The 14,908-nt window shown below is 44.8% G+C and overlaps 1 protein-coding gene across 2 annotated transcripts in view; it reads right to left on the bottom strand.

The window, feature by feature from the left end:
* The window catches only part of NR3C2 (nuclear receptor subfamily 3, group C, member 2), a 488,297-nt gene extending 484,714 nt beyond the window's left edge, over positions 1 to 3,583 (bottom strand). For both annotated transcript variants that reach the window (XM_006886991.1, XM_006886992.1), the window contains exon 1: positions 1,839 to 3,583. In XM_006886991.1, the coding sequence (XP_006887053.1) occupies positions 1,839 to 3,583 (1,745 nt within the window). The remainder of the gene's footprint in view (positions 1 to 1,838) is intronic.
* Between the last annotated feature and the right edge of the window lie 11,325 nt (positions 3,584 to 14,908).

Genomic DNA, 14,908 nt, shown 5'->3' with positions numbered 1-14,908 from the left:
AAAATAAATATAAGTAAACATATACCTATATATATTTACTTGCCTTTTCCCTGATGCGAAAAACTGAAGTATACAGGCGAAGTGATACACACAGGGAAACAAAACAAGCAGTAGAGGTGGGATTTGAACTGGGGCGGCCTGGTTCTGCTAACTCAGGAAAGACCCACATGCTGCCAGTAGACCCACAGTGACCCTGGAGTATATGGCAGAACGGCCTCACAGAGTTTCTAAAGCTGTAAGTCCTTACAGAAAATGACGTCTTCATCTTTCTCCCACAGAGCAGCTGGTCGATTCCAACTGCAGACCTTTTGGTTTGTGGCCTAATGCTTAATCCACTGTGCAACCCATCTCTTTTCACCAAAGCATTACTTTACAAAAACATCCACATCACCTGCCAAGATTTTCTTTCTCTGAAAGTTAAAAAAGCTTTAAAAACAAAGAAAGTTTGATTTTGTTGGAAGCCATGCAATCTCATGACTTCTGTTAAAGAGTTTAGAATTTAAGATTTAGAGGCATTACAACATAATGGAACAGTTTATATTATTCAGAACCAACTATAAGAACGTATCCTTGATAAAATATTTGCTCCCACAAAAGCCAGAGGAACCAATGAAGGTTTCAGCCAATTACAAGGAAAAGGAAGAATGTACAAATTTTCATTTTTTATCAGAAAAAATATTAATATATAAACATGAGCATATATTTGTTTCTCTGTGTGTATATGGAGAGTGAGAGAATGAAACATATACACAGAGGAAAACATACATATACATGTAGGCACTACATTTTGCTAAGAAGTTGGACATTATTTTACACAAAAGAAGTTTATTGAGAAAGAAAGGAAAATATCCAACCTTCCACAAATAAAGGAAAATAGCTAAAGGAACGTGTGTATGTGGGAAATCTATTTTTTTATATATTCAATAAAGGGATCATTTATCATAATCATGCAATAAAAACAGTACAGAAGCAAAGTCCAATGCAACAATCCCTTGTATAACTTAGAGCCACCCTTTATAGCTCCATCTAAAAACCTCTTCCTTGTGTTTTCCCTCAAGAATGTACACTTTAGTATCTGCAACAGCAAAAGGCAAGAGATATTTTACCATAAATAAAGTATGTCTTCTTGTAGATTTGAAAGTTATAAATATACCAATTCAAAACTGCAATGACATATTTCGCTTTCAGTATGAGTAAGAAAGCAAGCTTGTCCACTTGGTAATTTTAGATATGCTGAGTCTTTAAAAGCCTTCAACAGTGAAGGAAATTATTTATTTGTATTTGTATTGAAAACCACAACTTTCATATAATGAACCCACCTAGGAGAACCTGGGGAGGGTGGGGAACTTGCGGGTAACAGATTTTTTCCCCCACAACCAATTAGGTGATTAATAAAGTAAAAGGGGTGGGGGGGGACCTAAACCACCAAAACCTCATTTTAAAACCATTTTCATGAACCAGTAGGCTGTTAATGAAAAAAAAAAAAATCTAGCATTAATCTGCTAAAGTAAATATAATGACAAGCGGTGGAAACAAATATTCTGCAAGTACCAAAACTTGGCAATTTAAGAGGGAAAACACCAATGTGGATATCTTGCAGTCAATATAAATATTTTCTAAGCATTTTTTTCCATTTTGTTCCTCTTTCTCCACTTAAAAATACGTATTATCCTAATAAGTAAAGGAGTAGGACCATCATAAAGTAGAAAATTGAAATATGTTTAAAGTGACAAACTGACAAGATAATGCTCATCTTTATCATTTTAAGAGGAAAAAAACATGCTTTTATAAGATAAACTTTTAAAAAAAAAAAACGGGGGAGAAAATTGCACCCTTACCTTGATACGTTTTCTGGAATGTATTCTAGGACCGGATATCCATCACCTCGCCTCGACGACAAGTCACTATGTGATTTCCACGACTCCACTAAAGTGCTGACAGGAGGAAAGGAACTCAGGTGTTGGAAAGATTGGTCTCTAGCAGATCTCGACAAAGATATTGTACCTTGAGCACCAATCCTGTAGTGAAATGACTGTCCACCTGAATTCACACCCACAATGGCGGAGGAAGGGATGCTGGTTTCAGGGTAGTAGCTCCCATCATCAGGTTCTTGTTTAATCCCCATTGAGAACGAGCCACCTTCACAGTTACCGTCAAAGCCTGGCACAGGTGGTCCTAAGATTCCTGATAGAGAATAATAGTCTTTGTCATCCATAAAGGAAAAATAGGAGCCATCCATAAACGGAAATGGGTTTACTGCTGGATTCCCTTTGAAAGAAGTACCTGAACACGAATGCTTGGTAGATTCTTGCTTGATTGGTACTGAAAACAGGGAATCGGAATTTATTTTGCTAACTCCTAGACAGGAGCTGCTGAAAGCGCCGTCAGGTTCTGGTTTGATGTACTGGACAATGTTCAGCTGACCAGGCACACCATTTGAGATGGCATTCTCTACGTCCTCGGTCTTGGGGAAAGGGAGCTCTGGAGCACCTTTCTCGTGTGTGTCTGGACTCGGAATCACATCCCGAGCTGCACAGGATCCCACAGAGGTGCCCGAAGCCGTGTAGCTGAAGGCGCTGTTCACAGGGCTGCAGATAGATCCCACCGTGCTGGCTGTGGGGCTGGAGAGCGTGGATCGGTTATTTGTGTTGGAAGGGCTGGAAACAGAGCACCTTGAGTTGTTGATGTTTGCAGGGCTAGACACAGAGGACCTCAGAGTGGCATTATTCGGACTAGATACTGGCGATTTTGCACTGCAGTGACTCGGAGGACTGGAAATTGGTGATTTCATGCTACTCAATGGACTTGAGAGTGGAGAGCCCACGTTGCTGGCGTGTGCAGGGCTGTGCGACCTGGAGCCTCGGCTTTCGACGTTAGGGGAGCATGTCAGAGGAGTTCCCTGGGTGATGGGGCTGTGCACTGTGAAACCAAAGCTGGCCGTGGTGGAGGACACAGAGTTGATTCCAGCCGGGCTGCAAACGGACGATGTCATATTGAGAGGGCTGCACACGGACGGGCTCTTGTCGTGACACACGATGGGGCTTTTCACGATGGCACGCATGACCCCACCGTTGACACAGCTGCCAGGGTCAGGCAGAAAGGGCCTCAAGGGCCTGCTCACACTGCCCAGGGTGGAAGGACGATGGCCGTTTTCCTTGTAAAACCTCACCAGCTGTTCGACATTCTGGTAAATTTTCGCTGGGCTGCCTTGTTGATTCTGCTGATCATAGGTGTAGTCAGCATCACGTATGGAATCCATGTATAACCCCATGGACTCGGCAACAGTGGCAGAAAGTTCTTTAGATTCCAACTCAGTTTTAATATCAGATGTTAAAATTCCAGGCCGATTATTGTCTTGCTGGAGGCAAGGGAGGAGTTCGTGTTTTTCTTTGCTGCTTCCTTGAGTACTGTTGTTTGGAATAGCACCGGAAATACAGCTGACGTTGACAATCTCCATGTAGTTACTCTCATCAGTCCTCTCAGTAGGTCCCAGAGAAGAAGGCTCCACAGTCTGGGAAACTTGACCCCACCGCCTTTCCATATCTACACCTTCAGGTAGACTGGGGTATCCTTTGGTCTCCATAGCTAACAAACAAATTTACATTAAAAAAAAATTAAATCAGAGTCAGTTATGGCAATAGCATCCTAAAAGAAATTCTAAAATTATTATTTATGAAGCTAGAAAATACATGTATTTCCAGTTATTTAAAACTGTTTACCTTCTAAGGTGTTTATAACACTCTTCACTGTAACTTGTTGGGGAGTCAGAAAAAGGAAAGCAATTCTATTTTAGTAAACTATTTTGCACCTAAATAAAACATATTTACAATATAGCCTTTACTGTATGCAAAAAGTACTGACACGTGTTAAGTTTATGTAATATTCAGAGTAATTCTGGGAACTGATATAAAGCAGGAAAAGGAGGAAACCGAGGACTCAGTGTGGTAGGTGACTTGCCCAACGTCAAAGTTACAGAAAGTGGCAAAATCAGGTTTAAACTAAGTCTTAAGACTCCACAGACTCTGAAGTCCTTAAATCATATGGAAATGGTTTATATATATATACATATATATACACACACACAACACACCTATATACATACACACATACATACACATGTATATGTGTGTGTATATATATAAAACAAAATTTTATATATATATCACTTTATAGCTAGGTTGGCACAGGATAGAAGAACGTATAGAGCTCTTATACATAGGGTCACTATGAGTCGCAAGCGACTCGATGTCACATAGCAACAACAACATTTTACTACATATAATTATATTTTATATATAACTTCATTAAATACTTAGATTTGCATATAAGGAAATTCATTAATGTAATTCATTTCCAAGTAAAAATGCATCAAAGGAATTATCATAGGAAAACTAATTTCATAATTATCTTTACAATAAGACAACATCCTTGGACTGTTTTAACTACTGCCACTGAGTCAATTTCTACTCATTGTAACACTTGGTCAGGTTGCCAAGGCTGTAAATCTTTATGGGAGGAGGCTAATTGTCTTCAGAGGAACAGCTGGTGGATCTGAACTGTCAATCTAATGGTTAGGAGCACAAATGCAGTGCTACACTACTGCACTCAAGAAACTTCCTGCCACGAGCTGGTTCTGACTCACAATGACTCAGAGGCTACCCTGGGTTTGGAGGGCTATAAATCTTAAGAGGAAACCACCCATCTTTCTCCCTCCAAGCAGCTGGTGGATTTAAACTTCCAGAGATGCTGCCTTTGGCTTAGTAATGCAACATTCTACAGACTAGGCCACCAGAGTTCCTTAAATTGAGTAAGTAAGGATGATCATTTAACATCCAAGACAAGACAAAAAAGCAATGCATCGAGCCCACTTGATGAGAATGGTTCACAACTCAGAGAGGCCATATGATAATCTAAAAAGTTAGGACAGCTCTCTTCTACATCTTAATACCAGCAAGGACTTTGGCATGACCTATGATCTAGCGGTACCCCTTACTGAAAGGATTCCTAATAAATCTTACTCCCAACAGAAAATTATGGAGAGAGCTTAAGATACATCCCTATAATCTAAGCATCTGTTCATTCAACACTTACCAAGTGCTTAGTACATCCTGGCCAGTCACTGTATGTCTAGTGACAAAACACACAATGCCTATCCACAGGGACCCACAGAACTGATTTAGATAAGCAGTTGTATATCATTTGGCCCTACGTACACAAATTTATTTCCTATACAAAATAACTATAATAGGCCTGCATTGAAATATTTATTATGTACTACTACATGACCCAGTGCTGTATTATGAGCCCTTTTAGATACATTTGTTCTTACAAACAACCCTATAAACCTAGTAAAAATTCACTGTTATCAAGTCACTTTTCACCCACAGTTGGTTCTGTAACAGAGTAAAACTGCCCCATCAGGTTTCTGAGACTGTAAATCCTAAACATGAGCAGATGTTTCATCTTTCTCCCGTGATGTTGCTGCTGGGTTCTAAGCTCCAACGCTTAGGCTAGCAGACCAACACTTAGCCCATTATGCCACCAGGGCTCCTATACTCTTGCTCAAAGTCCTATCTAAATGATACACAAGAGGAAACTGAGACACATGCCTCGTAGCTATTAAGCAGCAGAGCTTGAATTACGTCGAGGAGATGATAAAATAACCAAAACTGTTTGACATCACGTCCATTTCAACCTGTAGGGAACCAAGAGGACAGAGTAAAACTGCCCAGGTTTCAAGGCAATAAATCTTTATAGGAGCAAACGTCTCTTCTTCCACTAAGCAGCTGGTGAGCTCAAACCATCAGCCTTTGGGGTAGCAACTGATCACCTCAACTACCTCAACCGCATCACAAGAGCTTCTTTTCAAGCATGCCACAAACTAAGAACAAAAGGGCACCACTAAATATTTTTTTATATTAAAAGCTATCAATATCGTATTTTTCAACTTTATGGTAGCCTATGAATTCCTCTGTGCAAATCAACCACACAAAAATGTAAAGTCAGTCAAGTTATAAAGGTTGAAGTGGTTCTCTGTTGGTGATGTCAGATGACTTCCAGCCAGTTCCAACTCATAATGACCCTATGGACAGAGCACTGCCTGGTCCTACACCAATCCCCACAACCATTGCTATTTGAGTCTATTGTTGCAACCACTGTGCCAATCCATCTCACTGAAGGGCTTCCACTTTTCCACTGGTCTTCTGCTTTATGAAGCATTATGACCTCCTCCAGGGCCTTGTTCCCTCCTGATAACATGTCCAAAGTACCTGAGACAAAGTGTCAGCATCCTCTCTTCGAAGGGACACTCTGGCTATCTGTCTGCTTCTGAGACAGATCTGTTCCCTCTTCTTGCAGTCCACTCAATATTCTTCAGCAACATCATCAATAAAAAGCATCAGTTTTTCAGTGTTCCTTATTCACTACACTGTGTTCATATACAGATGAGGCAAATGACAATGACAGGGCTTGGCCGGGTCTGACGCACCCCAGTCCTAAAAGAGACATCTTAGATTTTTGATACTTTGAAGAGACCTTTTACAATCATGCTTAATTTAATGTGTATTTTGAATTCTTGACTACTGCTTCCATGGACTGGATGTCTTCATGGGTTCTTGACTACTGCTTCTATGGATCCAAGTGAAAGGAAATCTCAGCCAACTTTTATATTTCCTCCATTTATCATTACCTTGCATATTTGGTTCAGTAATGGGGATTGCTTTAGTCTTTAATATTCATCAGGAAGTGCTTCAAGTTTTCTTCACTTTCAGTAAGCATGGCTGGGTGGTCTGTACATCATACACTGTTAATGGGTCATCCTCCAGTCTTGATGTCATGTTGTTACTCATGTAGTCCATTTTCTCAGTGTATTTGCTCAGTATACAGGCTGAATAGATATGGTGAAAGGATAAAATCCTGACATATCTTTCCTGATTTTAAATCACATGTTGTTTGTCAAAACCGATCCATAGCTGACTCTCGGAGAGTTCAGCTTCAGAGGCAGTTAATAGCATGGGAAGAGACTGCCTATCCTTCTCCTGCAGAGCTGATGGTAGATTTGGACAGCAAGCCTTCAGGACTGCAGCACAGCTTCTTGCCACTCCTTTTTCTGTCGGAATGACTCCTTGTGTTGAGGTTCCCCATGAGCACAATTATTCGTTGTGGAATTCAAATTCTTTGCAGTATTATCTGTATTTTTGGTGGTCCAAATAGTCAAATGTCTTTGCATAGGCAACAAAAACACAGACACACACTTTTTTTGGTATTCTCTACTTTCAGCCAAGATCCATTTGACATCAGCAACAATATCCTCTATTCCAGATCCTCTTCTGAATATGACTTGATGTTCTGACAGTTGCCACTGATAAACTGTGGCTAGCATGTTTTTAAAATTACCTTAAGCAAAACTTTACTGTGTTTGATATTATTGTTGTTCACTAATTTCCATACTGGCTCACCTCTGTTTGTAAACAGACACAAATATAAATTTCTCCCATTTATTTAGTCAGGTCGCTAGCTTAAAAATTTCTTGGCATAGATACATATGAGTCCTTAAAACACACAATTTGTTTGCTGAAACATCTCAGCTGATATTCTGTCAATTCCTGGAGTCTTGTTCATAAATACCTTCAATATATCTTGGAATTCTTAAGTGTAATTTGGTTTTCAATCATATGTGACCTCCTGAAATGGTTGAACATTAACCAAGATTTTTCTTTTGGTACAGTGACTTTATGCATTCTTTCCATCTTCTTTGATGCTTGCGGCATCATACTGTTCAATAATTTGCCCATAAAACCCTTCAGTATTACAACTCAAGGCCTGAATTTTTTCTTTAGTGTTTTTATCTTGAGAGATTATCTGCTTATTCCAGCTTCTGTCTCCTCTAAAAAAAACTGGTATAGATGAATGCCAAATAAAAGGTGATTAAAGGGTAATTAGACCACGTATCTAATAATGACCCTTTCTACTTGACTACCAAAACATTAAGTCACAGCCATAAATTAAAAATATGCCCACTTCTACCTGAGAATATTCTGCTCTCTCCATATCAAATATAAATAGAGGGATGTTTATGTGTATGTGTGCATGCATGCACAGTTGGTCAGTGAGCAGCATGGAGGTTAGGGTACAGGCATGTGTGCATGTTTATATCCTAGTAAAATTTACAGCCAACCCTTAAATAATATGACTTTGCAGTGCGTGGGGCCATTTATATAGGGATTTCCACCTCATCCCATCCCCACCTCATTATACTGAAGTGAGTTTAAGTCTTGTTAATTATCTTCCTGGAAAGAGACTGAACTGTTCAAATAGCGATGATTACCATCATATGGAACTCTGGTGGTACTGTGGTTAAGGCAGCTGACTGCTAACCAACAGTGATGGCTCGAACCCTTAAATAATATGACTTTGCAGTGCGTCGGGCCATTTATATAGGGATTTCCACCTCATCCCACCCTCACCTCATAATTCTGAAGTGAGTTTAAGTCTTGTTAATTATCTTCCTGGAAAGAGACTGAACTGTTCAAATAGCGATGATTACCATCATATGGAACTCTGGTGGTACTATGGTTAAGGCAGTTGACTGCTAACCAACAGTGATGGCTCGAACTCACCAGCCTTTCTGGGGAGGAGCATGGAGTGGGATGAGGGGGGCAGAGATGGGAGTAGCTTGCTTCCCAAAAGATGTGCAGCCTTAGAATCTCTGCATGACAAGCTTTACTCTGTCTGACAGGATCGCCATTAGCAGGAATCAACTCAACGGCACTGGCTTTGTGTATGTGTATATATATATCACACACACACACACACACACACACATACTTATCATAAAATAAAGTTATTTTAGGTCAAATAAACACAAGGAACATATGTGTAGGTTCAAAATGGAGTATCATCCCCTACTCAGCCCTGCCCCTAAGTCGATATTTTCTGTCTTGGCAAAATTCACCACTATCTACTCAAATGCCTGGAGGTCTCCCTTTCTAAAGACTTCACACAAACATACTTTCCCCACTTACACAGCTTCTCATTCATTTCTTTCCCCTGGCCCAAGGCAACGGGCCTGCCTGAACCCTCTGCTTTGAGTCGAAGAAGGAATCCCCACCCAGTCCTCACTCCAAAGAGTCATCCTCCAAACTGTCATTTAAGAAATATAATCAACTTAGTGGTTATTGACGTTTTCATGCCATAAATTTGCATGCTAACCTCCCTGAGAAATTCTACAGTGCAGAAATCAGTTGTTGTGTGTTTTTTGTTTGTTTTTTTAAAATTCAGATCCCTAAATCATTCCAACACTTTGCCCTAAAGCATAAGCCATACCCCAGGTTTCTATGAAGCTATGATTTTAGGAGAATCTATACAATATACACTGACAGTCCTAAAGCATTCTGAGGAAGCACTTTATCAGGGAACATCGTGTAATAGACCACACTTTCCAAGTCCTGTTTTGTTAGTCTTGAACTCTCTTAACTATAGCATAACACAGCCTGTATCTTGCCACATTACCAACAGGGCTATTATTAAAGAGTTTGCAAAAGAGGATTTGCTGAAACTGAAATTAACTTTGTTTTTAAAGTATTCTTCTGATCTGTCAACCTAGTACACTTCTCAACAAAGGAAACAACGATTTGGAGCAAACAAGCCACAACTGGGGCTATGGAGCATCTGCAAAGCTACCACTGCAAACATTTTTTTTCCACATTCCTCTCTCTTTATAAAAAGATTTACTGCAAATATTTAATGCTGACCAATACTAGTTTAATTCACCTTCTCTTAAAAAATCAAAAGGACCAAGTTAGGAATTTATTTCCCATCTTGTCCAGGAATCCTGGATTGCCTTCTTTGGCACTAGCATAATGACCATTCTCTGAGCAAAATTTTAGTCAACCTGAATTCTCCAGTGAACACAGCATGCCACATGAAGAATATGATTCTCACAGGGCTCAATGTGAAAGGTAAAGTGAAAGCATTTGTTGCTAAACTCTGTATCACTTAAATAAAACCTGACTTGCCCCCCATAAGCTGGTATTATTTTAAAAAGACTCTGATAGGACAAAGGCAAAAATGAACATAACTTTTTCATTTTTATAGAAATAGCCTCCTCTCAAAACTTAGAGCAAATTTAACAAGAAAAATAAATAATGATAGAAGTTCTACTTTAAGCCATGCATATGCTCTAAAAAATTCCAACAAGGAAGATTTGCCTAAAATTTTAATGTATATAAGTCCCTTTTAAGTTGCCCTTTCCCAAAAGGTAATGTTATTCTCAAAAATCACAGCAAAATTTCTTCCAAATTTATATTTTATTAGAAAATACTTTCACTTTTAACATTTCCTCAAACATGAACCATTTCAAAGGCATCATTTTATATATTTCTTTCTCTGTGATAAGGCATCTTAAAGATTGCCCCTTAAGAATTGTCACAATCACTGCTAGGTTACATACCTGTAAAAGTTCCCTGTATGTAACTATTTCTGCAACCATATTCACTACAGAACTATTATTATGTTTCCCTCTGTTACAGATGAAGTAAATGATAGAAACCTGCCCAAGGTCACCCAAGAGAGCAGGAGAACCAGTTAGAACTAAGCGCACCTGATTTCTAGTCACTCACCTAATTCACTGAGCACCTGATCTTTCCAAAATCCCTAAACAAAACTATTTCTAGCTGAAAGAGAAAAGAGCCCATTTATTTAGATCATTTTAAACAAAACAGAACAAAAACAACCCAACTTCTTCTAAGCAGTTCTATGATAGCTTGCCATGAAGTCAAAGACAAAATTAAGACTTCCCAGCAGGATTTCAGGGTTGAAGAATGCTGTTATCATTACTATGTAAATACCATCAATAACAGCACCTAGAAAAATGGCAACACACAATGTTAAGAAACAGTTTGGTACATGTGAAACCCAGCGGTTTCAAAACTTAGTTGCCACCAAATGAAAGTTTCCCCATGTTTGGGTTAGGTTTTTTGTGCTTTTTTGTTTTGTTTTGTTTTTTTTAATATTTAAAAGTGAGGGTGACACAAACAAACAGGATTTAAAGTCGGTCTTTTAAAATGAAGTAGGGAGTCATGCACCTAAATTCAGTAGCAGGTTAAGGATGCCACCAAAAGAAGCTTCATCCATCCCCTGCTCACCTACCCTAAGAATTCCAAGTGATGCCACAGAAATCTTAGCCTCTCATGAGTTTCCCAAGAAAAGAGGAAAAGCAAGAAGGTCCCCTTCGCACAGGATCCATCAGGATCTGTCTCTCCTTCAATTGCCCTTATTTAACTACACCTTTGATTGAAATCTGGGAGCTTCCGCAATTAATAGAGAAGAGCAATAGTTTTCCAACGTCCTTTCAGAACTGTACAAGGAAAATGACCCAAAATTCATCTTTGGGGAAAAGGAAGAGTGGTAGAACTCCAGCTGCCAAAGGCGGTTCAAAACTCCTCGTTAGGGGGAATTTATCCAATGTGGTCAAACTTTACCAAAATAGTCCTCTGGCGACCAAAGGGGAGAAAAAAAGTAGAAAAACAAAACAACAAGCGCCCAGCACCACATTGACTGTGCCTCCAGATTACGCAGCCACTTCTCCCTGCAAAGTGCACGTTCCCTGCCGCGGTGGCGGCACGCTGCACCCGGCAAGCTGCGCCCCGCCGCGCGCCCCTACACACCTGCCTTGGCCGGGGTCGGTCTCTGGGCGTCTACCTGTTGCAGCTCCTGTCACCGTCACGACACCCCTGCTGCCGAGCCCCCCTAAAGCCAACCACATCCAGGCAAGCGAGGTGCTGCTCTCCCTGCACCGGGAGAGCTCAAGGCAGCAACGCTCTTGCACCCAGGTGACTGTAAGAGCTTCCTCCAGGCAGCCTGAAGTTGGCTCCTGTCTCCCTAGTCCAATGACACCCCGCGGGCACGGAGGGGGCAGGGCCAGGGCGGACGAAAGAGGGAGGGAGGGGAAAAGGCAAAGAGGGAGGGCGAAAATCCGGAGGGGGAGTGGGCCGGCCCTCCAGCTGGCGGGTCACATGGCCAGATAAAGTTCAAGTTGCTATCCCGCCCTCCTGGGTCTATCCCATTGGACCGCAGGGAAGCCAGGCTCCACGCTGCATGGGCCAACCGGGCTTCTCATTGGACAAGCTGGGTTGTCAGTCAGCGAGCGGGCGACATGACTAATACAAAGTTGCTGCGACACAGCCTGGGATCGGCAGCTCCCTTAAAGCCGCAGCGGCGGCGGGGCGCTTAGGGCTCCGGGCGGCAGCGGCAGTGACACCAGGCACCCGCCAAATGCTCCTCTACGCCCCCTTCGCTTGATCGCCCCCCTACCTTTACTTACGCCCACCTGGCCCACCTCCTGGCGGACCCCAGTATTTCTGGAGAGGTGTGAAAAGTGTGGTGAAGCGGAAGATCGGTCTTTTCCGCGAGCAGCCAAGGTGTTGTCCCCTCGCGCTCTCCACCTGCAGCGCCAGGTGAGCTGCAGCCCTGGCGCCGGCGCCGCGCGGTGTACACGCGCACGAGAGGACTCCGGGTGGGCTTCTCCAACGCGCAGCCTTCCTCTCCCCGCCCCTTTCCAATGTCTACCGAGTTACCTCGCAGCCAAGCAGCCAAAGCCTCCGCTGCCAGGAGCAAGCGGATCGGATCACGTTCCCACTCGATTTGAATTTCCTTGTTTTAACCGTGCAGGAAAAATGGGTGCTTGCAAGTGCAACCAAAGCCCTTTAATCACAGCCCACTCACCCCCACCACACCCCCTAAAAAAAAGGTGCCAGAGTCAAGAACTGTTGCTTTCCTTCCTCCTAATGTTGTTGTTGTATTTACTATTTTAGTATTGGATTTTTCCATTAGTTCTATTTAAAAGAAAACTTACCTAATAAGATTGTCACTTCTTTAAAATGGGGCAGGGGTGCGCTTAATTGAGAGACACGTACCAGAGCGAGGAAGGATCCAAATTGTTTTGGAAGTATCTAGTGACTGCAAGAAATTTGTTTCCCTCCAAACGCCCCCACCTCGACTTTCCTTCCACCCACCGAAACGCTGCAGTTACTAAGCAAACGGATGGGCTTCCTAACTTTGATTCCTGAGGACTCTGAGGCACTGCATATTAGGCTTCGTTTGTGGTTCCTTGGCTGGCCTGGAGTCAGGACCAGTGACGTACACACCTAAATCTGGCCCCCTGGCCCTCTGAGACCCGCAACCCGCCGGCGGCATCAGTGCAGCCTCTCCCCACACCCTCACTCCACGCCCGCCAAAGCCTTAGAGAGGGAGACCCAGCACCTAAAGGGCCCTCCTCTCCTTACAGTTAATTAAGCTTCGGGATCCCCGACCCCGAACCCAAGGAGACATGAACTCTCAGCCACTCCAGGTCGGAACTCCCTGGCAGCGGAGGCTTCGGCGACAGAAAAGGCGGTGTCACCTGCGAATGGGTCCTGGTCCCCAGCTTTGGGGCCAGCCGTCCCCGCCGAGTGTCCCAACTTTCCCGTGGGGCCCGCTGTCACGCGCACTCTCCCAGCCCGGCGAGCAGTAGGGCATCGATCGCACCCGGGCGGAGGGCGCGCAGCGGAGGGAGCGAGGGGAGTCCCGGACCTACCGCCCCGGCACGGCAGGCGGCGGCTGAGCCTGAGCTGAAGAATTATACATTATTAAAAGAATGGACGTGTCTCTTTTACTAAGTTTTTACCTCCTTTGGGGAGGGCCGGTCTTGCCCTGGATCTCAGCTCCTTGCAAAATCTAGGTTAGAATCGTGCAGGGGCAGCGGCCACGACTGGTCTCCCGCTGGCCAGCACCCCCGCCCCAAGCGCTCCAGAGGGGCACCTCGCCTCCTGCCCGCAGCCCACCTCCACTGGCCACCCCGCGCCCTCGACGCGGACCCTGCTTTCCCCCGGGCCGCCCCCGCGCTCGCCGGGCCCCCTGCAGCCGCCTCCCGCCGCTGTCAACGCAAAGTAACTGTGGCTGCACTCACCTTTTCTAGGACATGGTGGGGAGGCTGGCGGGGGGGAGGGGGGCAGCGCGACTCCCGCCGCCGCCACTGCCACCAGCAAGTCCAATATTAGCAGAACAGCGGGAAGGATGGAGCGGATGATAATCCCGGCAGTCGCCCTACTGACGGTGGGTAGAGCAATAGAGCAGTAGTGTTGTTACCCACTGGAGGCGGCGAGGCGACGGCGCCAAATCGCTCCTAGGGGGCCGAGGGCGCCCGCCCGCCCCCAGCAACAGCGGCCAAGCTCAGGGAAGGGGCCCTTCCCCCGGGCCACTCGGCCGCGCAGTTTTGCCCACTGCAGTCCTGGGAGACGGGAAGTCCGGCGGGACCTTCCCGCGCCCCCTCCCAGGGCCTGGGGTGGCCGATGACAGCTCGGGAGGCTGTGAGAGTGTGAGTGTGTGTGTGTGTGTGTGTGTGTGTGTGTGTGTGTGTGTGTGTGTGTGTGTGTAAGGGGGCGGCCGCAGAGGGAGCCCGCGGCCCCGCAGCCCCCTCCTCGGGTCACACCCTCAGGGGTGGGAGGTGGCCACACCGGGTCCTGCCACCAGCTCTTGGAAAAGGGGCGAGGGGCGCCACTACCCGTCCTGTCACCCTGCAAAGGTAAAGGAAACCAAATGCACGCAGGTCCTGCTCCTTCCCACGCCCCCCTGAAGTCCGGCCCTGACCTCGTGTCCAGGCCTCAGGTGCACTTCCCAGCCGCGGGGGGACAGGCGAGGGCTAGGGACCACGCGCAGGGGACAGGAGGGAAAAGTTTCTTTTCCTCTTCCCTCTCCCGCTCCACTGCCCACCCGGTGGGGCTTGCGCCTCTTCCCCACCCCCACCCCGCCCGCCGCGCCTCTGCCCCACCCCCACCGTGGGGGGAGCACCGAGGAGGGGCTGGGTGTCTGTGCGCGGGAGCGTGTGCGGGGAGTGGGGAGGCTCGGCGCCCGCCGCCGCCGGCCCCTGCGC

This window comes from Elephantulus edwardii, unplaced genomic scaffold, assembly GCF_000299155.1.
Source record: "Elephantulus edwardii isolate Elephantulus edwardi_28Jun2011 unplaced genomic scaffold, EleEdw1.0 scaffold00053, whole genome shotgun sequence".
Taxonomy (NCBI): Eukaryota; Metazoa; Chordata; class Mammalia; order Macroscelidea; family Macroscelididae; genus Elephantulus; species Elephantulus edwardii.
This window is presented reverse-complemented; position numbering and strand designations above follow the sequence as displayed.